Here is a 25,893-nt window from a genome sequence, read left to right on the forward strand (position 1 = left end):
TATGGTTGTTCGTGGCGTATGCAACAAGGCTAAACAACTACAAGGGACGGCACAAAGCTGCTACCTACTTACACGAGGCTATAGCCTTCCTGAAGGCAATAAACGCATTATTTCATAAGGAGACATATTTGAACTTTGCTCCTACTCACTCCTGTGCAGCAAGTTCTACTCACAAGGGCACGGTAGAGAGATGATTTTGGAGGTAAATCCCGGATTTATAGGCGGACAGAGGTGCAGCCATTTTCCCGAAAGCTTTTCAGAGAGCCCCAAAGATAACGCTAGGGTGGTGTGTCGTGAGGAGAGGGAAAACCAGCCCAACGCGTGTCTCGCCGCTCTTACCGCATTGCCCAATGCAGAAAAAACCCTACCTCACTCATGGCGTGGTGGCTGCCAGAGGGAAAGCGAGGACGAAGCCTCTCCGGGTTAGAGTTCCCCAGGGGCAAGGGATGCGTACCTAGCCATCTACAGCCATAGACACCATTCCTGGGTTCCTCCAGATCTTCGAGGCATTCAGCCTCTGTGCTGGGAACTGACGCATTGCGGACAATAAGGGTCTCTTCATCCAGAGGCATTCCCTAATTAAAAAAACTAGGAGCAACCTCAATGATGCAAGCCAGGAGAAAAGCAAAAACCAGATAAAGCCCCTTTTATTATTCTCTCCTGGAATACTAGTCAGACGGCTACAGTCCATGAGAAATGGACCCCTTACGCCATTCTTTCTTGTCTTAGTTCTCCCCACTGAAACCCGGCCCTTTATTACATGGGTGATGTGAAATCCGAAGAGGAACCCCGGGTGAAGACATGTGAAAGGCAATGTATTATTTATTAAATGCAACTGATCCACGATGATAGCTTATTGTGAAGCTCCTAGTCTAAATCGCCTACGGAAAGAGAAAAAACAGAGGAGGTAGGATCTAAATTGCGATTTGGTGCGAAAGTATGTGTATTACGTATCTCTGTATGTGTCTGCGTATATGTGTAGATGCACTTATTTCAGCAGCGCCCGTTGTGTGTAACCGTGTGCACACACAGACGTACACAGTTGCGGGCTCATGCTGTGCATAGACACATCGGTGGTAGAAAGTGGTGCATGATTTCACGCGTACCATGCTCCAGGTTTCATCCCTTCCTCTGAAGCAGAGGGCGAGGACGGTCGTTCGGGCGTGGGGAAGCACAACACGCGTGGCAGAGCTGCAGATGCGGGGCGCGCCCTGCCTCTGCGGCTCTGCTTGCGCACACCCACCCGAGCTGCCCCCTGGGCACATGTGTGCACACGCGTGTGCGACATGCCGGGTGGGCGTGCAGGAGATGCACCCGAAGGAGGTGGATGTACTCAACGCCCTTCGATTGGATTGTTTCGGGTGTCCTATCAGGTGTATTTCGCCCCCTGCTCCGGCTTTGCGGGTGTATGCGGGGCGGGATGGAGCAGCGGGCACCCGCTTGCTGCTCCCACGCCCGCGTCCCCCCGCAGCATGCAGGCGACCGTACACCCCTTTATTTACTCAAACATAAACATCTTTGCATTCCCACTGCAGCCTAAACGTGATAAAGCCCTTCCGAGAAGGCTCGCCATTCCCTCTCGTTTGATAAGGCTGCAAGCGCAACTCGGCTTCTTGGGAATGGCTCTGGATGCCTTTGTGCTTCCTAAAAGAGCATAAATAATTAAAGTTTGGCAGGGAGGAAAAGCTTTCTTGCAGAACTGTAGTGGCAATAAATGAAATGACTCAGAATCTCTTCTCCAGTCGGTTTTTACGAGAGCTGCTAGACAGTGTCTGTTCACGTTCTCCAGATACTAGGGGCGCCATAACAAAGTTAAGGTCAAGTTAGTGTCTTATCTTGGGTGGCACAAAAATATCGCGTCTTCTCCAGCCGGACCGGGTATATTTTTAAACCCAACCGTTACGCAAGTCGCCTTAATTTTCACGGAGAGCATTTGGAAATGTCACTTGGACCTGAATACTTGGTGATTCCAGGCAACGACTGCAGATGTTTCAAGACGCCTAACGGTAAAGTATTCGTCTGACTGTGTACATGATATACATTTATGTTTCGATGCTGTTTAATCTACGTAAGGAAAAAAGAAAAAAAATGGGAAAGAAAAAGAAGGAGGGGGGCTACTGTAATATTCGGAGCTGGGCTGGGAACCGACCCCAGCGCAAAAATGCTCTGGAAGACGGGGACCCCCAGCTCTACCTTATTCCAGCGGGGTCTCTGCTGTGATTTCTGTCTCACATTTCCCAAATTAGATCTCTTTTGAAAGGACTGTTTCTGAAAAGGGCTGTTTTCGTACTAACAAATCGTCGCCATGTCTTTGAACTTGAATTAGTTGAAACCGGTTGGCTCCTGCGCCAAAATTGATGCTAGGCTTGTTGCATCGAAAGGAAGGTGAAGCGTTCTGACAAAGGCGAAACCAGTTGTCTGACGGTAAAGAAAATGAAGCTCCATAGATTCCCAGAGGCACCACTTCTGATGAGATATGCGATCAGAAACCTGGGGGGGGGCACAATCTAAACGGAGACCTGCTTTGCTTTGCTGCAAGGTCCAGGGTGGTAAGTGACACAGGAGCCATTTTAACTGCGCAGACATCATTTTTAGGAGGTTGTTTGTCTGTTGCAGCAGAATCGAGGGGTCTTGAGAGCCGATTAAGGGAAGGAATGGTGGTCCTGCGCTTTGGTTTCTAGCAATAACTTGCGAGAGTCTATCTGCTGGGAGCAATGTTTGGCGTTTCAGGTGTTTTGCGAGCGAGGTACCAAGGCAAAAAAAAATAGCATACTGTACAAAGAAAAAAAGGAAAGAAAGGCAGAGGTGAAGGAATGAGTTCCATAATATCTGCCTGGCTTGATATTTTTATTTTGAGAAAGGGCAAGCCGGGCTGAGGTACGGAAGCCCCTTGAGCAGACCTCGACTGCTCTGGGGAGCCAGGGGATGCAGGAGAGGCCGTTCCGGTGGCCACGGCGGGGCGGGGGGCAGGGTGCGGGGCACAGCCCGGGCTGCAGGGCTCCCGCCCCCGGAGCCTCTCCGCATCATGGAGCCGGGGGCGCGCCGGAGGCGCTTGTCGCAGCGAAACCGGGTCCTCAGGGGGCATCGCCACCTCGAGGAGCCGAGGAACACACGGGTCTTCTCCCCGCTTGCCTTCAGCTCTCTGGGGCCGGTTCCCCACCTGCTGGGCTCTCTGCTTGCTATGGGACCTGGACGCTGATCTTTGTGGAGGTGATGTGGGGCCTGTTGACTTGCCGGAGCCTCCGCCCGGGCATTGCCGGGGTGACCGGAGGCGGCCCTGTTCGGCTTGGGGGAGTCGTCCTGATTTCGGGTTTATTTGGAGAGCTGCATGTGGTGGGGCTATCCTGGCTATGCTGTACAGTGGCGGAAAAAAAGGCATTCCCATAGAGATCTGGCAAATGTTTCTGGAATGAGGAATTGCTCGAGTATAGGGCTATTAATGGCGTGTATTATTTATTCTCTTTTCAGTCTTTGCGACTCTGTTTGTGCTTGTCCATAAAAAATCATATTTCGAGGAGAAAATGAAAATTGGCAAAAATGAACCCTCGAAGGCAGGGCGGGAGAGGGGCTGGCGGCTGCTGTGCGTGTCGCCTGCTACCAGTCCTGCTTTTCCCTTCCAATGAAAATGAACATTTTGGTGGGAGTTGGAGGCAGGGGAACAGAGGTCACTTTGTGTACTGCTCTGCTTCCTAAGGAAACCGAGCTTGGTGGACCTCTTTTCCTGCCCTAGCCCTTTGCCTTCCAGAAGAGCACGAAAGTGTCTCCCTTTCATAAACCCGGCTGCTGAGAGATGTTCTGTTTGCGTATTTCTCATTTCAGTTTGGCGCCCTGATACAAGCGCGCAGTGTTTGGGCTTATAAGCGAGGGAAAACGAGGTGGTCGAAACTCAGGCTTTGAATTTCGTGACCGGTTTTGATGCCAACTGTGGATTGCAGGAGCCGGGCGGGCAGATCCGGTTGTACTCTCGAGCGTGTGAATGGGACTTGGCTTTCCTGAGTGAAACATCACCCACCCGCTTATCATCTTCGTGAGCGGCGGCCGGAGAATATCGCTCCCTCTAAGTAGGAGCGATCACGCTTCCGAGCCGAGGGTGCCCGTAGGCGAACCCGCACCCCTCACCCCCAGGGCCACCTTCCCCGACGGTGGCAGTGCTCCCCCCTGGCTGTCCGCGGAGGCCGGGTGGCGATGCGGGCGGGGGGCCGCTCGTCGTGGGGCTCTGCGCCGGGCTTCGGCGGTGGGCAGGCGCCTGCCCGGGCGGCGCGGCCCCAGGTGATCCGCCGCACCACCTACGTGTATCTCACATCGCCTGGTGAGAGGATGAGAGGAAAAAACGGCTATATTTGTACAAACGGCGCGCTCGCCTCCCCGTGCTGGGAGGGCTCTTTGGAGAGATCTTAGGAGCCTTTCCGAGGGGCTGATATAGATATAAGGACATTTCTACATCGCGTCACGTGACATAATTACCACTAGAATCAATCAAGATGAATTGCACGTCAGCACACGGTGGGGATTTTTTCTTAGTTGATCCTGTCCAAACCCTCTTGTGCAATAGATGGATCTTGTTCAATGCATTGAAGCCTCCTGGTTCCTTGCAATCGCAAAAAAGAAGACATGACTGAGTTTGACGATTGCAGTCACGGCACATCCAATATGTATCTGCCAGGGTGCGCTTATTACGTCTCACCCTCAGATTTCTCGACGAAACCCTCTTTTTTGTCTCAGTCGTCGTCCTGTCAAATGACTTTTCCTTATTCTTCTAATTTACCTCATGTTCAACCTGTGCGCGAAGTAGCATTCAGGGAATACGGATTAGAGCGCAGCAAATGGCAGTATAGGGGCAGTTATGCTCCTTATTACTCAGCTGAAGAGGTGATGCACAGAGACTTTCTGCAGCCTGCGAACAGGAGGACGGAAATGTTGTTCAAAACGGACCCTGTCTGCGGCCACCACGGACCGTCTCCCGCCGCCTCCAACTTCTACAGCTCGGTGGGGAGAAACGGCATCCTGCCGCAAGGTTTCGACCAGTTTTACGAGACAGCCCCCGGACCCCCGTACCAGCAGCACTCCGAGGGCGAGGGGGACGCGGAGAAGGGCGACTTGAAAGCCCAGAACAACACTTGCAGTAAAACACCTTCCAGCCAGGAGAAGAAAGTGACACCAGCAAACAGCGCCGATTCCCCTTCTGGTGAGGCTGTTGCAGAGAAGAGCAACAGTTCAGGTAGGTATCAGTAGTAAATTGGGGGCAAGAGTACAAGGCCAACACTTTGTCAAGCCGCATTTTATGTGCAATTTTATAAGCATCCAAAGGATTTTATATATCCTATAAGATTTCCTTTACCGTTGTAAAGCGTGTTTACGATAGGAAACCAATTTAGGTGGGCTTAAGGTATTCTTGGAAGAGGATATTAATTGTTATTAAATTGTTGATTTGTCGGGGGGAGACGGAGAGATTTCACAGGTAGTGCTCAGAGTTGCCTTCGGTGTAGAGCTTAAGATCTTCGTTTGTTTGGGGCGGGGGGTGTGCGTGAGAGGACTTTGAGAAACTTGGAATTTTTCCAGCCCATTTAAATATCTCTCTGTATTGCTCGAAGAGCTCTCTTTTAAGGAGAAGTTGGGAAATATTGGCTTTTTTTTTGCTAAATCACCCGGAGATTATAAGCGTCAGGAATATTTTTTGAACTGCCAGAGGGCTGCTATCCAGGCAATGGGATATTATCAAAGACTCTGATCAATTCCTAGCTGAGCATGTTCGTAGCAGAAGCGTAAATAAGTTTCTTCTTTCTTGAATTTCAGCAATTCCCCAGCGATCAAGGAAAAAGAGGTGTCCCTATACCAAATATCAGATAAGAGAACTGGAACGGGAATTTTTCTTCAACGTGTACATAAACAAAGAGAAAAGACTGCAGTTGTCCAGAATGCTCAACCTCACTGACCGGCAAGTTAAAATCTGGTTCCAGAATCGAAGGATGAAAGAAAAGAAACTGAACAGAGATCGACTCCAGTATTTCACTGGGAATCCCTTGTTCTGAAAAAAAAAAAAAAAAAAAAAAAAAAAGTTAAAAAAGAAAAGAAAAAAGAAAAAAGGAAAAATATATTAAAAAAAAAAAAGAGAGAGAGAAAGCAAGAGAAAAGGAAGAAAGAAGAAACACAATGAATAGTTTGGTCTCTCTGTCCTATCATCTGAATGCAAAAGTTAATTGGTTTACATGACACATCCACCCTGCGGAACTCAAAGTTTCATTTTCATGTGCAACTCCACACACTGAATGGCCACTGGAGATTTCAGGGCTTGGCGGAGCAGATTCCTGATAAGGGGAAACTAGAGTAAATCCAACTGTCCACTCTCAAGTGTTTTTCGCCAAAGGTGCTTTTTTTTTTCCTCTCCCACAGTACCAGCAATGGACCTGCAGTGTGTCTGGTAGTTTTTACTTACAATTCATTGAGTTCGAGGGGGGCTCTGTTGTTGCTTTTGAGCTAGGATAACAATTTCCTCCCTTTAAGTGAATGCGGTTTATTTAAGAGATGGTAAATGTGCGCTCGCTATATATATAAAATATATATATATATATGTTTCTATTGTCATCCAAAAGCATGGGCCACTGTCTTTTTCATGTGAATAAATTGTTTCTAGTAAAGTTAAGGTTATAGCTTCCGTGCACTGCTGTATGGATTTCCATCTCCGAAAGATCCCAGCGTTTCCCGGGCTAGAGCCAAGTTCAGTTAAATAATAACGGGAGGAAGCCTAGTCGGGTTATTTTAAATGAATTTTAATTAAGTAATAGTTTAGATGCCTAACTCTCCCTTTGTAGGTATTCGTACCTTCCCCTCGCTGTGAGACAGAGCCAACATGGCTGTCTGCAGACCATCACTTCTGATGGTACAACAGTTACTATAAACAGCGAAAAAGGCTTTTTTGTTTAACTGATCAGGCTCCAAATAAGCCCGGAATCCCCACCGTCGATGATTGTTTACTTGTTAGTGAAGGGCAAGGCAGAAAGACCGAGGGCTCAGAGCGAGTCAGACAAGAGGGAGCTATAAACAATTGGCAGTGGAGGTAAAAAAAAAAAAAAAAAAAAGGCCAAAAAAAAAAAAAAAAAAGGCACCAAAAAAAAACCCAAACCCAACTAAAAAAAACCCCAGCACTTTGGAGGCAGAGGGTGGACCTCTTAAATATGATTGCCGGGCAGGGCGAGCGGAGCGCGGCGCTGGTGGGAGCTCAGCTTAGCCCGCTTCCCGGCCGCGGCGGGCCCCGCCGGGGGCCAGCACCCGGTGGAGATCCGCTCCGCTCCTCGCCGCTTTATCTTGGGTGACCTGGCTGGGCTGTTTACAAAACCTTGAACTGTCTAGACAACACCATAAACCCCGAGGTTCTAAACAGCTTAATTGGGTTATATTATACACCTTCTGGTGGGTGAAAAAGAGATTTCCGCAGTGTGCAATAAAGGCGACGAGTGAGAAAAGAATTTGCCTTTTTTGAATAGGACGAAGGGGCTCTCGCTTCGCTCGCACGCAGGGAAGGCAAAAGTACCAAGTGAGTCAGGAAAAGCCCGAGAATTCCAAAAATCGAGAAAGAGAAGAAGAGGGAGGCATGACTAAAAAAAAATTTTTTAAACACTTTAGCAAGAAAAACATAAGTGTATGCCTTTGAACTTCCAAAATGTCAAGGTCATCACCTTTAACCTTTCTGAATAATTAGGCGCCTTAAGGTTCCTCTGTTATTTTCAACCACCACCCACTCTCTGTCTTCCTCTCTCCCTCCCTCCCTCTCTCTCGCACACACGCACAGCCACACACACACTTTTTACCGCATAGCTGGCCATATTAGCAAATGCATCATAACGCAAAGAAAATCCCGGTTGGGTCGAGGTGAGCTCTCGGCGGCGTGCAGTGAGCGTGCCCGGCTCCGGTCCCCGCCAGCTGGAGCACAGGGGGCTCCTCACTTCCCTCTCTTTCTCTTCCGCACCCTGGGAATTCGGCCCAAACATCTTCTTTCTTTCTTTCTTTTCTTTCTTTCTTTCTTTCTTTTTCTTTCTTTCTTCTTTTTTATTTTTAATTATTATTGTTATTATTTTTAACTAATAAGAAAAAGAAGGTTTTTGCTTAGAAGGGAACAAAACCGTGGGCTCTAGGAAATGCCTCGTATTTTAGGGAGAAAGACAATATTTCTATGCAGGTTTTCTGCGGATGTACTTTTCCCCACAAAGACCATTAATTAGAAATGCGCGAAGTCGCGTGGAATTCCTCCTAGAATTTTGCCTGACCTTATAGAAAAATTCTTGCGTGTCTCCCGATCCTGAATCCACAGGGTGAGAACGAGTGATTTGATTTTTCTCTTCCTTACAGTGCTTTAATAATCTCTCTCAGCGTATTAATATGCCTTCAAAACGCTAAGATACCGCAAGAGCAGGCCGCGGAAACTGAAACACCCTAACATTCATCTTACAAAAATGCTCTATGACAGCAGTGTTAAGTTTCTATTAAAAAAGAAAAGAAGAAATCCAAGATTGAGAGCAAATTTAGCTGAGGAGAAAGACCTGAAAGAGGAGAAAATTCCCGGTGCCTGGCGGGCAACGGCCACAGGAGGGCGCGCCCAGGCGCTGCAATGCCGCAGCCTCTGGTGCTCCAGTCTCTTTTCCCCCTAATAATAATTCCACTGCTAATAAAATATCTAATATATAAGTAACGATAAGATTTCAGGGCCTTCCAAATGAGAAAATAAAGCATCAAAAAGATTTATTAAACAAATAACCCATAACCGTGACGTGCTGGAGAAATATGCCATTTTAAAAGATTTTTTTTTTTTTTTTGGTCATAATTCTTTATATAATTCCGATCTTTAAAAAAAAAAAAAATAAATAAAACCCCCATAATTTTAAGAAAGAAAAAAATCCAAACCCTGAGATATTCAGAATTCATTCCCTAGAACGAAAATCTATCCTTTAAGGAGAGCCTTAAAGCGGGTGAAACAAAAGTAATGTAAAACCACGCGTTTCCACAATTTATCTTTGATTCTTACTCGAGGCTTTTCTTAAATAAATCGCTGGATACAGAAAACGTAATGTTAAAAACATATTTTATTTAAAGGAGAGATTAACGTTAGCTCCTGGGAGTGTTTATTTTTTTAAAGACAGGCAGAGAGACTAAAGAGAAAAGAAGATATTATTAATATTCTAACATCACCTTGCCAGACATTGCTGAATGAAATCCCACTCTTTAAAAGTACTATGGAGTTCTATTAAAATGAAAGTAGAGATTAGAAAATTAAAGTGAAGTTTATGAATTCCCTGGACATTCTCCAGCGACAGAGCATGTTCTATCTTTTTGGTTATTGTTTTGTTTTGTTTTATTTTTTTCCCTCCAGTGTGCACGTCTGATCAGAATCTGAGGAAAGAAAGGATTTCGCTGCTTTCTGCTTATTTGCAGAATTCATCAAAATCTATTTCGTGTGTGCTCAGCCATATTCCGCGTTTTTTAGAGCCCCGTGTCTCATGAAAGCATTTGTTGGCACTTTGTCTGCTGGGTTGTTGGGGTATTTTTTTTCAGAAGTTCATTGTTAACACTTTCCTAGAAATAGCCTTTCCGTTGGTAATAAAACGGCATTGTACAATCTGAAATCCTTGGGATCCTTGACGCCAGAGGTAGCCCTTGCAGGCACAGCCGTATCCCGGAGGAAAATCCATTGGTCTCTCGGTGGAGATACTCATTTCGAGGGGGAAATGTTTAGCGAAGTTTTTGTGTTTGTTTTTCTTGGCATAAGAGTGCTCCTTGCGAGAGCCCACACCAACCCCAAGACCATCAGGCTTCATACGAGGTGTTTTAATCCCTCGCAATTACGGTGAGGCCGATCTCAGAGCATGTAAACGAGTGATGGGAGCCAGGATGTGTGTTAATTTAAAAAAATTATATATATACACCAGAATACGGAAATGCCGCTTTCTTCTTTTTTTGAACCATCGTGTAAATGTAATGATTCTGTCTACAACCTCTTCTACTTTTCCTTTTTATCCTTTTCTCTGTTTAATTCCTTTAGACACAAAAGGTTGTGAGCTATTTCCAAATGTCTTTGGGCTTGTCCTTTACGGAGAACGAAAAGGGCACTTGCTTATTTTCCGATTAAACTATAAATGCGGCAGGAATATGCCGAAAGATAAATGTGAAGCCCAAATACCGAGGCTGAGGTCTAGATGGGCGACCAATATACACCGTAAAATCTCATCACACCAGATGTGCACTTTGGTGTTCACAGAAATATAGAAATACAATAGGGGAAGGGCTGAGGCTTCGGGCGAAGCTGAGAGTACAGTCAATGCTACGGTGCGATCCTTACGCTCAGAAATAACACCTTTGAAGAAAAGGCCAGCGTGCTATTTTGTTTATTTCATAAGCTTTCCTATTTAGGGAAATTCATAATGTCAGCAGTATGTCGTGTCTGTCCCCCGCCCTCCGTCAAAAAAAATCCATGGAATCTGAACCCTCAGCCCAGACGCCGACTCTTTCTATGAAAATATGGCATATAGAAATCTGGGCAACGTGACAGTTGCATTATTAAAAGAAGAAAGGGTACAATATCGTAGCCAATTTTTGTCTTAAATAAAACTATTCTTCGGTCTCCCTGCAATTTAACAGTGTGGCATAAAATATACAGTCTGCGCATTTAAATACGCTCTAAATAAAATGCTGAAATCGAGTAAATCAAAGGAAATTTACTAAAAACTTCCTGGGTTCCAGCCTGTTTTTAAAAGAAGACATTTCTCGCAATACCTCTGTTACTGAAGGCATCTGCAAAATACATAGTTTCTTTCGTACTTCTCTCCCATCCCCCTCACATAATGAGACACAAACACAGCAAATTGCAACTATGAGAATGCTCGGCGCAGCTGAGACAAAAAATAATCATATCACCAGTAATAAGGTTTAGGAAGATAAGGCAGTGAAAATTAAGCCCTGCTGCCACGTCTGGTAACCTCCAGTTTTTAGCCCTGACATTTGCTAGAGGAGAAAACTGTAATGTCCACCTATGCTTTATTACAAACAGTAATTTACATCTGCATGGACCCATTGGTTGGGGCATTTTTCCACCCTCGTTTGGAAAATATGGGGCTCTGAGAGCAAAACCTTTATATTAATGTAGATTATATATCTCATTTATTGCACAATATTGATTTATTTATTAATGTTAATTACTTTATTCCATTTTAATATGATTTAAAACAATAGTGACATTAAATGCCCAGAGCCTAAGTCCCCAGTTCCCCAGTGGCTCTCCCGTGTTTATTCAACTTCTATTTACATCAAACTTAAACTTTCTACTGTTCATTTTCAATAAAAAATTGCTGCTCCTTTTTAAAACCCTCATGATTTACCGTGAGGGAAGGGTCTTATGGAGCCGTTTGCCAATTCCGAACACAATATTTAAATTATTATAATCTCAACAGTCATCTGAGTTTCCGTGTAGTGACATGCACGAAATTAATATTTTCAATTACAAAAAATCAAAGAGCCCTCAAGTCTAATCAGGGGTCCAGAATTCAGCTCTTCCAGCAGCAGCAGCAGCAGCGAGGCCAGCGTGGAAAGCAGCTTAGCATTTGCTTATTGTTTTAACTTTACTGTTGGGCGAAACCCGCCGCAAACCTCTGGGCTGATACTTCAGCTGGGATTTTTCTGGGACCCCCTTTTCTTACAGTGTAAATAAAGATTATGAAAGAGCCATTTGATGGGCATAAAATTCCTGATTAGATTTAATAGTCAAGTCTTAAACTGCGTCAAGAAAAATAGTATTTTGTTTCTTTAAACTCTGTGGGTTGTCCAGGCTGTTGTTGAAGAGGAGGAAATTGCTAGAAGGCGAGGGGGGGACGCGGCGCTCGGAGGGAGCTCGTGGGCTCAGCCGCGGCTTCTTTCCCGGCTCAGGCGAGTCTTAGCCATGGCTCTGATCATGATCTTACATGGCAATCGCGCCGCAGCGCCCGTGGCTGCGCTCAGCCCGCGGCGGCGGCGAAGCGTGCCCGGGTAGGGCAGGGGCTGCGCCAGGCGCAGAGGATGCTGCGGAAAGGGCTCGCGAGCAGCGAATATTGCGAAGGTAATATTTAAACTCTCCGGCAACCCAGGAGCTGGAGACTGCAGCTATAAAAGGCACTGGCTCTTAACCTGACAATGATGTTGTATTTGAACAGCTGCGATAAGGTTTTAAAAGGTCTGTCTCATTGCCACCGCGAAATTTTAAATAGGGTTATTGTTACCAGCAGCGTAAAGTGTACGGTAAAGTGCAAAATATCCAAATGTCAGGAAACAGAGGAAAATTCAAATCCACGTTGGTGGAAAACGCTTGTTTGTAACTGTGCGAAAGATGCATTTAAATTCTCTTTTAATCCTTTCAAGTGTTGACTGCTCTTGGGGATTTGAAAGGGTGTTTTGATGGTAGAAAGGCCCAAAATAAGCAGGCGAATGAATCCGAAACAAGAATTATCAACAAGTTCACTTTGTGTGGATGAGAGTCTTTGGCAGCATTAGTCCCAGATAAGAAATACTCCAATCTGAGAACACTTAAAAAAAAAAAAAAAAAAAAAAAAAAAAAAAAAAAAAAAAAAAAAAAAAAAAAAAAAAAAAAAAAAAAAAAAAAAAAAAAGATAAAGAGTAATAAAACCAGTTTCTACCGCCACTATTTAAAATGTAGTAACTGCGGTGTAAATACAACTAAGAAGTGGGAGGAAAAACAGTAAAACAGGTTTAAAACGTTGGGACGAAAAACTCTGGACTACCACGTAGACAGTTGCTGTTGCCTTCAGTTGGTTGTTTTCTTTTTGTTTGTTTGTTTATTTTACAATACAGATGCATTTATCATTCTTAAAAAAAAAAAAAAAGAAAAGAAAAAGAAAAAGTTGCTGAAGGAGTTGCATTGAGGATATCGGTTTCTATGTTTTTTAATGAGCAGTACTACAAAAGGAGAAATTATCTTTTTGGTGCTTTCGGTTTCCCGAGCAAGTGAAAACCCCACTTTTTTTACTTTTTTCCCACCACCCCCTCTCCAGGCGGTCTGGAGAGAGCATTGTAAAATAATTTGAGGAATGTAGCTTCCCTATAAAATTCGAGCTATGACAAAAGTCCACCTTTTAATATTTGACGATTTGTGTTAAAACAAAAATTGACCTTCTCGGTTAGCAGCGAGGAAAAAAAAAAATCAATAGTATAATTTTCAATAATTCATAACGTGAACGCCATTATGCTAAATCTTAACTATTAATCTTATCCTTTACAAAGTCTCGATTGATTTGTTAATAAAATATCTTCCCGTGCGCGGCAACAGAGGGTATAACTCTTGAAAAAGCCTCAGAAGCAAGAAAATTACCGAGTAGCCCGAGAATGCAGATGAGGGGTTTTTATTGATCGCCCCCTGATTCTCCTTAATACGCATTAATAAATCCCGCAACCTTTTGTCCCCCGCACTTGTCAGCGGCGGGGGGGCCCTCGGAGGGAGCCGCGGCGGTGTTTGCGCGGCGCGGGGGGGGCGCGGCGGCGCGGTGGCGGCGCGGTGGCGGCGCGGCGCGGAGCGGGCGCGGTGCGGCGGTGCGGTGCCGGCGCGGGGGCGCAGGGGGCGCTGTTGACCGCGGCGGGGCGCGGCGGGGCGGCGCGGCGGGGGCGCGTCAGCGGCGGGGCGCGTCAGCGGCGGGGCGGCGGGCGCTGCCATTGGGCCCGCCTGTCATGTGGTAGCGCGGAGGCATCCGCAATTACAACGGGAATGTTTTCCTAGAGATGTCAGCCTACAAAGGACACAATCTCTCTTCCTCAAATTCCGCCCCAAAATGTCCTTTCCCAACAGCTCTCCTGCCGCTAATACTTTTTTAGTAGATTCTCTCATCAGTGCGTGCAGGAGTGACAGTTTCTACTCCAACAGCGCCAGCATGTATATGCCACCTAGCACAGACATTGGGACGTATGGGATGCAAACCTGTGGACTCCTTCCGTCTCTGGCTAAGAGAGAAGTTAATCACCAAAATATGGGTATGAATGTACATCCTTATATACCTCAAGTAGACACTTGGACAGACCCGAACAGATCTTGTCGAATAGAGCAACCTGTTACACAGCAGGTCCCCACTTGTTCCTTCACTACAAATATTAAGGAAGAAAGCAATTGCTGCATGTATTCCGATAAGAGATCCAAACTCATTTCTGCAGACGTCCCTTCCTACCAGAGGCTGGTGTCTGAATCATGCCCCATTGAGAACCCCGAGGTTCCCGTCCCAGGATATTTTAGACTGAGCCAGACCTACGCCACTGGGAAAACCCAAGAGTACAATAATAGCCCTGAAACGAGTTCAACTGTAATGTTACAGTTAAACCCTCGCGGCAGCTCCAAACCGCAGATATCTGCTCAACTTCAGCTGGAAAAGAAAATGAATGAAAACCCGAACAACCAAGACAGCACCGCTAAAGTCTCTCAAGTGGAAAGTCCTGAGCCCAAGTCCACGTTGCAAGAGGAGCGGAGCTGTCTGCCTGAAGGCTCCGTGTCCAGCCCAGAAGTCCAGGAGAAGGAGAGTAAAGGTCTGTATTACCGAGTTTAAGCCGTGCCGTGGTGTAACTCCAACATGCCAGCACCATAAAGCACGCTCGAATATACTAACGAGCATCACAGCCATCACATTTAATGCTAAGGAGTATCGGGCTGCAGGTGCTGTCTCTCTGAAGATTTTGGCAGGCAAAAATGCCACACCAAATGGTCCAAACATTTTCCGTAGAGATCTGCCTCTCCCGTGCATGCAGACCGCCTCTGTGATGCGGGGAATATAGCCGTGTGCTCCCTAATGCGCTGCAACAGCCAAAAGCAGCCCCATACCTCTAAAAAAGCAGGTCTGGAGGTCGTAAAATACGACCACCTCAACTTTTTCTCTCCTAGTATTTCGCCTTTTTTATTTTTTCCGCTGAGCCTTACTGCGGTTTGATTGCATTTAAAGTTAATTACTGTCCTCTTAAAATAGGTGAGGAATAGGTGCTACAAGGCTGGGTAAAGTTCGAGACAAATGCACAATGAAAGCAGCAGCCTGCTATCTGCCTGGTCCAAAGGTTGAATATTTCAATATGGTGCTTTAGATAACCTTAGATTGGTCCAAAAGTGCACCAGTCTTTTGAAATGCTTTTGAAAGCTAAGGGCGGCGGTAATCTGATTTTATTTCCCTCTGAAAGTGCACTAGAGCCTTTCTTTTGAACGGCGTGTATCGAAGAATCCAAAAACGGGATTTTTTTTCTTATCAAAATGTACTTTGCAACCTCTAGGTCGATTTTTACCCTAAGTATGCATTAAGAATTGCTTTATCTGAATTATATTTAGTAGCCCAGGTCTAGGCTGATGTGGGACAAATTTATTTCTGGTGGGGGGAAAAAAACTAAAAGGAAAATGGAAAAAAAAATCCGAGACAGAGGGTGGAAATTTCTTGTATATCATTCTGGCTGGGAAACTGTCTATATCTGTTTATAGGTGTGTTCGTGTGATTCAGCTGATGTGTGTGGGGATACTGCTTCAAAATAGAGTGTGAGACTATTTTGTAATTGGAATATTTTGGTGGCAAGTGTCGTGGGAGCCCGAGGCGGCCATGGCGAGGCTAGACCCGTTAAGATGTGTTCATGGGGCGGATAGCAGGTTAAATACTGTTGAAATGTTAAACGCCGGCCGAAAACTTGAGAGACCCTTACTGGCAGGGGCAGGAGAGCGGGGCGACCACAGAGCAGGGTGCCGTGTGTGGGGACGGGCGAGCCCAGCCTGGCAGCAGGTCCCCTCCCTGTGCCCACACCTTACCCGAACCGTGTTTAATGCCCACATCCACCATATCTGCCAGACACTGCACAGAAGGGGTCATGGCCAAGGGTACACTCTAACAGCCTGAGGTATTTTTGATTTTTTTTTCTTCTTCTTTGATTTTGATAGAGGAAATCAAGTCTGATACTCCAACAAGCAATTGGCTAACTGCAAAGAGTGGCAGAAAGAAGAGGTGTCCTTATACTAAACACCAAACACTGGAATTAGAGAAAGAGTTCTTATTCAATATGTATCTCACTCGAGAGCGCCGTCTAGAGATCAGTAAGAGCGTAAACCTCACTGACAGGCAGGTCAAGATTTGGTTTCAAAACCGCAGAATGAAGCTCAAGAAGATGAGCAGAGAGAACCGAATCCGGGAACTGACCGCTAATCTGACCTTCTCTTAAACCCTAACCCCGGGGGGACACCAGTGAGGAGTGGGCACAGCACCGCCACTTGCTAAAAGCAGGAGAGACTCTGGCAAAACCCGGCATTTTCCAGTTTTTTGTTTTGTTTTGTTTTATTTTCTGATAGAATGTGACTCTTCGTCCTTCTTTTAGCGCTGCAAGTGAATATGTATTACTATGATGAGTATATATAAAACCTAGCACGTGTAATTTATTTTTGTTCTCATCGTAATGCAGGGTAACTATTATTGAATATTATCATTTGGTCTTAACTTATTGGAACTGTCGAACATCCAAGCAATGTGACTTTTTCATGTTTTTACTAACAAAATGGTATTTATGTGGGGCTGTTACACGGACCATAACATTTTGAGTACATTCAATACTTTCAGAAAAAGAGCAGGGGGAAACTGGGGGCGGGGGGAAAGAGAAGCACATTATAATGTAACTATTCTCGCAAATGAGCTTAGAGATTGTCCTTCGTAAAATGGAATATTTCCTTCTTCTCCATTGTAGACATTTCCTTGTGGTGCATATGTGGAATAGTAGTCGTTCAGAAGCAAATTGTCCTTCTTGTGCATGTTCTGTTTGCATGTATAATGCAATAAACTCTGTAAACTACTGCGGTTCCTTTGGTTTTCTACAAATGTTTAACGCAGAGATCCAGGTTGGTGTCCTGATCCTTCTCTATCCACAGCTTTTTGGACTGGTGTACCTTCTTTACCATATTCTGGTCTTTGTGTGTGTCTGCCTGGTTTTCTTTCTTTCTTTTCCTCCTTTTTTCCCCCTTCCTTTTTTTTTTTTTTTATTTTTTTTTAGGGGTAGAGTGGAGACTGGGCCGGGAAATCATGTAAACCTAATCAATTTATAAATGTCTGTAAACAACTGATTAATTGATAAAATGTTGTGTGATGTTCACAGTCTGACAAACTGAATGAAAAAAAAAAGAGAGAGAAAGGAAAAAAAATGTTGTAAAATATTGTGGCTTAAACTGGGCGTCCTCATCCAATCAACTCGTAAATGGTAAGTGATAAAAAAATCTTTCTACTACAAGCTGTCAGGAATATGTGTGTCATTTTATTTGACGTTCGTATGTTGATTTAAAAAATATCAGTCACTGCGTGCTTGCAATGTGTAGGCTTTGATTTCGTGTCTTTGCTCGCTAGCAAAAGAAACATAACAAAAAAAACAAAACAAAAAAAAAAACCACCCAAACAACTCCAAGAAACACAACAAATGCAAAGCTGGGTATAAGTAAGTGTTAAGGAGCTCAGGTTTTGGTCGGCTCAAGAGCTTTCAGAAGATGGTGAATGGAAAAATATTCCCTCAAAATGTTCCCAACATCTGGCAAGGCTGGCTTTTTTGAGCAGAAATGCTCCCTAGCCTGCTTACAAAAGTACACCAGCCTCTTCAGACCTGCTTTTGTCACCCTGCACCGTTTCTGTTTGCTCAGAGCTTGTTTTATTTCGCGCAATTCCATTTTAGTAGCACACATCCAGTTAATGACGTTCACGACTCTTAACCCTTTCTGTACATAGCTGAAAAATGTTATTAGCAGGGCTCTGCGCTGGAAGCTGAGGAAGGGCATGCGTGTGTGAGAGCGAGTGAATGCCCGTGTGAGTAGAAATACTAAGGAGAAAAGCAAATGTCTTGCAAATGAACATGACTCCAAATTGAAGTGCAAATACTTGGACATACTTTCACCTTCAAACGGTACTGGAAAAATAGCGTGGCTACTGTTGGCGCTGGGAAATCAGCTCGCTCACAATCAACTCCCATTCCTCCTCTAAGCTGTTTCTAAATCCAGAAATTAAAAGCAAGATAGTGCCAATGTTGTCCTACTTGATGACAGATCCTGCTCATAATTCTATTGGTGGCATTCTGTTTGCTCTCTTGCCGCTGATATTTAATTTAAGCCAATACTTCCTCATGCTCACGTTTATTCGTAGGGCAGAAGTATATATTCCTCAAAGCAAGGCATAATCATTTTGAAGCTGCGAGAGCTGCAAGCACTTAGGTATTTTGTGCTTGTTGTCCTTTCGAAAGCAGCAAAGCGATGCCCCAAAAAACTATTTATATATTGCATACATTTAAACGGCCTTTTCTTTTCCTTTAAAGATGCTCGCTACATCACCAAAGAAGTTTCGGCAGTGGGAAGTAAATTTCTGACTCCATACCAAGTGTTTAACGTATATAAAAAAGGAGGCTCACTCTAATATTCCTACTTTACCACCTTGTATCTGTGTGAAGTGAGGGCAAGTTCTTCGCCATACCACAAACCCTGCTTCTAGAGAACAGTGTAAGACAAGTTATAAAATCGCAGAAGAAAATGCTAAAGTCAGATGACAAAAAAAAAAAAAAAAAAAAAAAAAAAAAAAAAAAAGGAAAAGGAAAAGAAAAAAAAAAAAAGAAGAAGAAAAGGAAGAAAACAACCTAAGAGAGTAATAAATCATTAAATAAACAGGAATTTCAGTCCCTTCCTCATAACGGCCCGCGAGTAGGAAGTGTTTTCCCAGCGCTGCTGTCCGTGCCCCCGGCGGGCTGTGCTGAGGGCTCGCCACTAACTCTCTACGTTTCCTCCAGATCCCGACACAGCCACCATCCCTCGCCCAGGAGAGCAGGCGTGGGCAGAAGACCATGGGTAATTCAGTTTTCTATACTAACCGGGCACCGTTTCTCTCGGGGAAGAAAAACCAGGCCGGGAGGGAGGAGTGGGAAGGGAGGGGATGGAAAAGAAAGCAAAGTGGGCACGTAGGCATTGAACGTGGCTCCTTCTGAACTAGGGGCGGAGGAGACAGCTCTGCCGGCGAGCGGGGGTCAGCGGCAGCCCCGCTCCCCTCTGCGAGCCAGAGCCTGCCCGTGGCCCCTGTCCCTGCCCGCGGCCGCCGCGCTGCCAGTGCGGGGCCAGGCGGCCTCCTCGGGACTGCCTTTGCCCACATCCCTCCCGGGCCGCCCTGGGCTCCGTAACGGGGCTATTTTGGAGCTGTGTAGCCCCAAAGGCCCGCAGATACAGGAGCATGTGTTCAGCCACACGTCAGTTGTGCTCGGAGACACAGGCTTTGCTGTTTCCATCCGTCCATTTTATTAGGGACACATTAATCTATAATCAAATACACCTCATAAAATTTTTATTGAAAGGCATAAAATCATTACAGAGGTCTTCCACCTGTTTTAAAACAACACAATGGGCATCTCTTTTTAAAAGTGTATCCTTTCTATGGAAACTTTCTGTCCGGGGATGGGGGGAGCGGATAATAATACCCGCACATGCTCTGAAATATGGAAGTACCGCAATGTGCTTTTACTGTAACATTTTCTTGTTTTATGAGAAGTCGTTACAGTCCCAGCTTGCGATGGTTTGTTTTTACAGGCAAGAATCCCCCTTTCCCAGCGGGTTCCCTCAGCAGCTTGGAGTGTGATTAGCAAGCCAAGGCTGTTGGATTTATTTAAACACCCTGTCTCTCATTGATTAAGAAATGAATGGCAGAAATCACTCAAAGGAGGTGAAGAAATAGTCCGCACCCGCCACGGCCGTGGGCTGCCAGCGCGGCCACGCCCGCCGCGCCCCGGGCAGGCAGGGCAGACAGGCGGGCAGCGAAGGCGAGCAGGGCGGGCGGGCAACTAGGGCAGGCAGGCAGGCAGGCAGGCAAGCGGGCAGGGCTGGGCAGGGCAGGGCGGGCAGGGCTGGCGGGCAAGCGGGCAGGGCAGGCGGGCGGGCGGCCCCGGCGCGGTGTGGGCGCGCAGACGGTACAGCGCGCTGTGCGGGGCCGCTGTTGATGATGATTTTTTTTTTTAATCACAGCAGCCCCAGTTTAGCGGATTGATTTACTCGCAGTATTGGTAAATATGATCACGTGGGCTCCGCAACCAATGGTTGAGGGTTGCAGTCTGCAAAATACTACGATTGTTCTCCGGGAGGGTATCATATACAGTTAACAGTGTAACCTTTTATATGACTAAGAGGGGAGCCTAAAATGTCGTCTAGTGGCACCATAAGTAACTATTATGTCGATTCTCTCATAGGCCATGAAAGCGAAGAAGTTTACGGGAGTAGATTCGTCCAGGGAGGTCACAGTGCGACCTCCAGGCCATCAGGTGTTGCAGAGAGTTCAGATTTTTCCTCTTGTAGCTTTGCACCAAAATCCACGGTGTTCTCCACCTCCTGGTCCGCGGTTCACCCTCAGCCGTCTGCGGCAATGACCGGGATCTACCACCCCTACATGCACCAGCCCCATTTAGGGGCAGCCGACGCTGGCCGCTACGTGCGCTCCTGGATTGAGCCCTTCCCGGGCTTCCCGGGCGGCGGCGGCGGAGGCAGCAGCAGCAGCGGCGGCTCTGCGTCCAGCTCCGGCTCCTCCAACGGGCGCCACTACGGGATAAAGCCGGAGACGGGAGCAGCCGCCTCCTCGTCTTCCTCCTCCTCTTCCTCCTCCTCCAAAAGGACTGAGTGCTCCTCATCTCGGGAGTCCCAGGGGATCGGTGTGCCCGAGTACACGTGCAGCTCCTTCCTCCAGGAGCCCCGGGAGAAAGCGGCTGCCGGCAGCTCCAAGGACCCCGCCGCTTGCAGCCACAACCCCAGCCCGGGCAGCGATCTGAAGGAGGAGAAACAGCAGCAACTTGACCCAAGTAAGTAAAAAAAAAAAAAAAGAAAACAGAAAAAAACGGGGGGAGAGAGAGGAACAGAGGCAGAGAGAGAGGGAGAAAAAGAAGGAAAGAGAGAAGGAGAGAAAGAAAGAAATTGCCCCTTTGATTTATTGCCGAAACCTGTAAGGCTCGAATGTGCAAAACTGATAGTTTTACTAACCTATAAAAACGTCTAGACGCCTAACCCAGCGCAAGCAGCAACAAGCACCCATAAAAGACTCCACATAACCACCTACCATCAAGACATCATTTGTACAGTAAACAGACTGGGGCATTAAGGCTTTTATGATAATTCCTCCAAAGTTGTGAAAACAGTCCATCCTTCGTTAAATTAATTTAACGACCTTTCTCTCCCCCCGCCCTCCATTCTCTATATACCTCCCTTCTTCCAGATAACCCTGCAGCAAACTGGATCCACGCTCGTTCAACGAGGAAAAAGCGTTGTCCCTACACAAAGTATCAAACTCTGGAACTGGAAAAGGAATTTCTCTTTAACATGTACCTCACCCGAGACCGCCGTTACGAAGTAGCTAGGATTTTAAACCTCACAGAGAGACAGGTCAAAATCTGGTTTCAGAACAGAAGAATGAAAATGAAAAAGATGAACAAGGAGAAAGGCAATAAAGGAGACTAACGCTGGGGTAGAAATGCAGTTGGGCTTTATTGATTTAGTTTCGAGTTTGGGGCTTTTTTGGGATGAGGGTGGGTTTTTGGTTGTTGGTTTTGGATTTTTTGTTTCGGTTTTGGATTTTTTTTTTGGTTGGTTTTATTCTTCCCCTACACCCTCAACTCCCATACATTTCTCCTCCCGCACCACTCCACCCCAGGGACTTTAAATCAATCTGGTCTTTTTTTTTTTTTTTTTTTTTTTTTTTTTTTTTTTATTTGGGTAGAAGTGAAACGTGGTCTATGTCATGTATTTTGCGAAATTTTGTCTTGCTCGCCAACGTGTTTTGCAGAGTCGCTTAAACCACCCCTCTTCCTTCCCACACCGTTTAGATGATGATATTGTGAGTGCACGTTAGCTTTGGGAACTCTATCTGATGTTAGATGTTTGACATGTTTCTTAAAAGTGATGTAGACTAGATAGTTATTTCGCCAAAATAAAGGTAAGGAAATTAACTATAATTACGATAATAAAACATATATTAAATTACAGCCACTTAAATCAATGGGGGTTGCTGTGCTGTCCACGATTTATTAAGAGGAAATCTTTCCCAAACCTCTGCTTTCTAGGTCTGAATCCTTCGCAATAGATGCCACAGCGAGGCCACGAGCTGTCCCCCCCCAAGCCTTTAGTGCACTATTAGGAAGTTGTCTCACCCTCGGAGCCGCTCACCACAGGCCTCATGCCTCCTGGTCCCCCGGCTAGCTGCCACCCCTGCCCCCGGTGACTGTTGTATTAATTAACCACTCCGTGTCTCGAACTACGGACCTGTTGTAATTGTTGTCAGTTATTACACAATAAAGTCTGCCGTGACCGAACGACAGCCCTGCAGTGAGAGGAGAAATCTGTGCGCCCCTCGCGATGCCCTCTGCGCCGCCGACCCTGCCACGCAGCCCCCGCGCAGCCCCCGCAGGCCGAGCGCGACCAGGCCGGGGCCGCGGGAAAGCCCGGCCTCTGGCAGCCGCTAAGGCCAGAGGAAAGTCACTTTTCCTCCGCTTCGCCTAATAGACATTTGCTGTTAGGGGTCAGTGCGGAGAGGCTGGGTAGGTGCGTCCGCCGCCGTACCGTTCCCGGGCCTCAGGTACCAGCGCTCTTTCAAACGTTGGCGATCTCTTGGGATCATGTAGGAGATATTTCCACATGGGTCCTCAGGAACCAAGGAAGCAAAATTATGCCTATTCGCTTAAACATTATTTTTTTATTCCTTTTATTTTTCTTTGTCCCCTCCCGGTGGGTCGCTTCCAGTCTCTGTGCTCTTAAAACGGGAGGCTTGGAAGCTCCGGGGGGACACGGCTGCTGCCAAACGTTCGGCTTTGTTGGCTAGAGCTCATTTAGCAACGCGCCTCATGCCTTCTGCATTTATAAACACACATGACTTTATCAAGATAATTGAGATGAAGTTCATTGTAAAAAAATTGCTTTGTTTAAAGAGCAACCATTAAAATGAAGGACCCGTAAATATTTACGAGCAGTTCGGTTAATTCAAGATTAAGGGGACAGCTGAGAGACCTGGTGTTTAATGTTTTTTACCTCTGTAAAAAAAAGAAGGGGGGAAAAAAGGCAAAAGCAAGCACTGCCAGGAAAAGGTGTTGCATTGCTTCCCATCCATTGTCGAGAAGATACCTATAATTCTTTTAAAACAGGAAGAACTGAGGTATAATAAAACCATTGAGATGGCTAGACGTCTGGACCTAATGAGTTTACGATATGCTATGGCACTTTTCTTTGAAACCACCTTATTTTGATGTTTGTGTTTGTTAGGGGGGAAAAAAGGCAAAAAATGCAGACAAACTAGGTCTTAAAACCTTGGACTATAAATTTCAATATGTCAGCGTTGGGCCAAGGCAACAGACTCAAAAAAGACCCGAAGGTCATGGAACTGAGAGATTTTACAAAGTCCACTTATTTGTTGAAATGTATTTTACCGGATATTCTACTGCAATGAATTCTACGATGCCAGCCTCTATATTTTCGAAAATACCCATAGAGGGGGATGATCTATAACAACACGTAAACAATATTCTTCTACACAACAGTCCATTATGTTGATTCCAGCAGAGTCTCTGTTAATAAATTTTCACCAAACTCGAACCATCTTTTTAATATTTTATATCAGGAAGATTGGCAGATTTTACCTTGTGTTTTTTTTTCCCTTTTGTTTACCTGTGTTTAATATGGCGTACGTTTATTTCAAAATAGCAGAAAGAAAACCAAGCGTCTCTCTTGAATGACGGAATGCAGTTCTTCTATGGAAATTACTTTTACTATCAAACTGAATAATTTAATTCCTACCCTTTGGTTGTGTTAATATATGTTTGCACATATGCACAGTCTCGTGCACACGCATTATACCGAATAATTCACAGGCATGTGTGGTGAAGGAGGGAGTGAACAAAGATTCATCTTTACTTTCGTTTACATAAATCAATTCATAAATACATAAAAGCAAGGGAAAACAAAATAACATCTTCAAGACAAAAACGTATAACTCTGAAGCTACCACACATGGAGAATTCGTGGTGTAATATGTGGGGAAACATGATCGAAAACGCGATAGCAGGCATCTTCAAAGCTCAGGCGTCCTTTCCTGGTTGCCATGTGTAAACGAGGCGCGTTCTTTGTATGCAGTTCATTATAGCTCTGACAAAAAATAAAAAAATAAAAGAGGGTCACCGAAATGTGCTAAGAAAATGGTACTGTAAACACTTAACCAAAAAAAAAAAAAAAAAAAAAAAAAAAAAGGAAAAAAATAGAAGAAAAAGGAAGAAACCCAACCCAAACCCAGGAAAAAAACAGAAAGCAAAGGAACAGTCGCTCATCACCGGCCCCACCGTTCGCGCCTGTGGCGCGGCACCGGCCGGGGCAGGGGCGAGGGGCCGCGGGCAGCGCGGGCAGCGCGGGCAGAGCGGGGCGGGGGCGCTGCTGCCGCTACCGCCGCGCGCCGCCAGAGGGCGCCCGCGCTCCACCCGAGCGGCGCCGCCGCGCCCCGCGCAGGGTCCGCGCAGCGCCCCCGGCCCGCGGAACCGCGGCCCCGTCACCGCAGCCCCGCGCCGGGCACGGCGCTGTCCCGCGGAATTAACGCCCCCCCGGGCTGCGCATGAGGAGGGGCGTGGGTCTCTGGGGCGGATGCGGGAAGCAGCCACTACCCCTCCGTGCCCCTCCGCGGGGTGAGGCACTATCGCTCTGCTGCCGCTCCCCCCTGCCTGGCCCGGCCTCCTACCTTCCCCTTGGTGTCTGGCGAAGGGCTTTTGCTGCTGGCGGTCCGTGTAGTACCAAAAATCATTGTGTGTGCGTCCCTAGGCCTCTCCCGCCTTCCCCGCCTTTCTCCGGGCTACATGGGGGTCCCTAAGCCTCTGCAAGTTCCCAAAGGCGTGCGCCCCGGGTCCCGGGGCCCCTGCCCGGGCGAGGGTGTCGCTGCGGGCACAGGCCCATCTGGGTGCTCACATGCGGGGCAGCCGGGCTGGTCAGCTGGACATAGCGGGTTAATCGTCATGGGGGCGGGGGTGGTGGTGGGAGAGCGGGTGTGATGGGGAAGGAGCCTGTGATGCCTTTTATGTAACCGCAAATATTTTTTTGTCAATTCACATCAGATGGTCACACATGGCTCTGGCTGGGCCTGTATTATATTTCACCTACATTTTTCGTCTCTCTCCAAAATAGGGAGGACTCGAGCTCATGAGGATGTCTGTCCGAAAAGCTGGTTCCCACTGCAGGACGAAGCAGGAAAGAGAGGACTGGAGACGATACCTCTTGGGGCGCGGGGGACAGCGGGGGTGGTCGGCCCGAGGAGCGGGGGCAGCGCCGAGCCTGCCGGGCAGCTCTTTTCTTCCTTCCTTCCTGCCGGAGAACAGGGCTCGCTTATTTCGGACCGAGTCCCCGAGCGATACTAACCACTCACCCACACTTTTCTTTTTTCCCTCGGTAATGACGTCCACCAAGGGTGAAATGATGGAAAGTATATTCATAGGCATGATTTCCATTAAGTATCAATTAACCTGAAGCCTCAGCCATGCGTGCACAGCGTCAAGGGCAAATCTGCATCTCATTCCCCAGCTATCTGCTCGCCTGCAAGGAAATGACCCGGAGGGCCCTCTGGCAATGGGGCCCGGCCGCTGCACGCTGCCGCCCCTCTGGCCCCCCAGATGCCTTCACCGACATCCCCGAGACCCTTCGCCAGGCATCGGCTCCCTCGGAGGGGCTATGCCCTTGCCGGCCGGCGGTTCAGGCCGCGCTCCGGGCAGTACAGCCTGGGCGAGCCGGGCAGTGTTGCCCCGGGCCGCGCGCCCGCGGTTATCGCGCGGGATCTGCGCGGCCGCCTCGCCCCTGCGCGACGGGGGTTTCAGCAGCTCCTGGCGAGCGCGCACCGGTGGGGGAGCGGGGGTGCCGCG

At 46.9% G+C, this 25,893-nt stretch overlaps 3 protein-coding genes and 1 long non-coding RNA gene across 5 annotated transcripts; all 4 read left to right on the forward strand.

The window, feature by feature from the left end:
• Positions 1–4,533: 4,533 nt before the first annotated feature.
• Positions 4,534–6,083, forward strand: HOXD11 (homeobox D11). The gene is made up of 2 exons (XM_027733723.2): positions 4,534–5,218; positions 5,794–6,083. Exons 1-2 carry the CDS (start codon positions 4,612–4,614, stop codon positions 6,027–6,029), a joined length of 843 nt encoding a protein of 280 aa, XP_027589524.1. The 5' UTR covers positions 4,534–4,611; the 3' UTR covers positions 6,030–6,083.
• Positions 6,084–13,781: 7,698 nt separating this feature from the next.
• Positions 13,782–16,235, forward strand: HOXD10 (homeobox D10). The gene is made up of 2 exons (XM_027733689.2): positions 13,782–14,538; positions 15,917–16,235. The coding sequence occupies exons 1-2, from the start codon at positions 13,797–13,799 to the stop codon at positions 16,192–16,194; spliced, it is 1,020 nt and encodes a 339-aa protein (XP_027589490.1). The 5' UTR covers positions 13,782–13,796; the 3' UTR covers positions 16,195–16,235.
• A 2,531-nt stretch (positions 16,236–18,766) lies between these two features.
• HOXD9 (homeobox D9) lies at positions 18,767–21,517 on the forward strand. 2 transcript variants are annotated; one of them, XM_027733484.2, is made up of 3 exons: positions 18,767–18,835; positions 20,218–20,820; positions 21,231–21,517. In XM_027733484.2, exons 1-3 carry the CDS (start codon positions 18,832–18,834, stop codon positions 21,470–21,472), a joined length of 849 nt encoding a protein of 282 aa, XP_027589285.1. In that variant the 5' UTR covers positions 18,767–18,831; the 3' UTR covers positions 21,473–21,517. The 2 variants fall into 2 exon arrangements, with proteins under 2 accessions (XP_027589285.1, XP_027589284.1); XM_027733483.2 differs by lacking the exon at positions 18,767–18,835 and having other exon boundaries at positions 20,138–20,820.
• A 3,167-nt stretch (positions 21,518–24,684) lies between these two features.
• LOC120324603 lies at positions 24,685–25,511 on the forward strand. Its single transcript, XR_005566042.1, has 2 exons — positions 24,685–24,765; positions 25,166–25,511. It is a non-coding gene; the product is annotated as an uncharacterized LOC120324603 (long non-coding RNA).
• Positions 25,512–25,893: the final 382 nt, after the last annotated feature.

Source organism: Pipra filicauda, unplaced genomic scaffold (assembly GCF_003945595.2).
Source record: "Pipra filicauda isolate LSUMZ 115617 unplaced genomic scaffold, ASM394559v2 scaffold5_size6683894_pilon, whole genome shotgun sequence".
Classification (NCBI taxonomy): Eukaryota; Metazoa; Chordata; class Aves; order Passeriformes; family Pipridae; genus Pipra; species Pipra filicauda.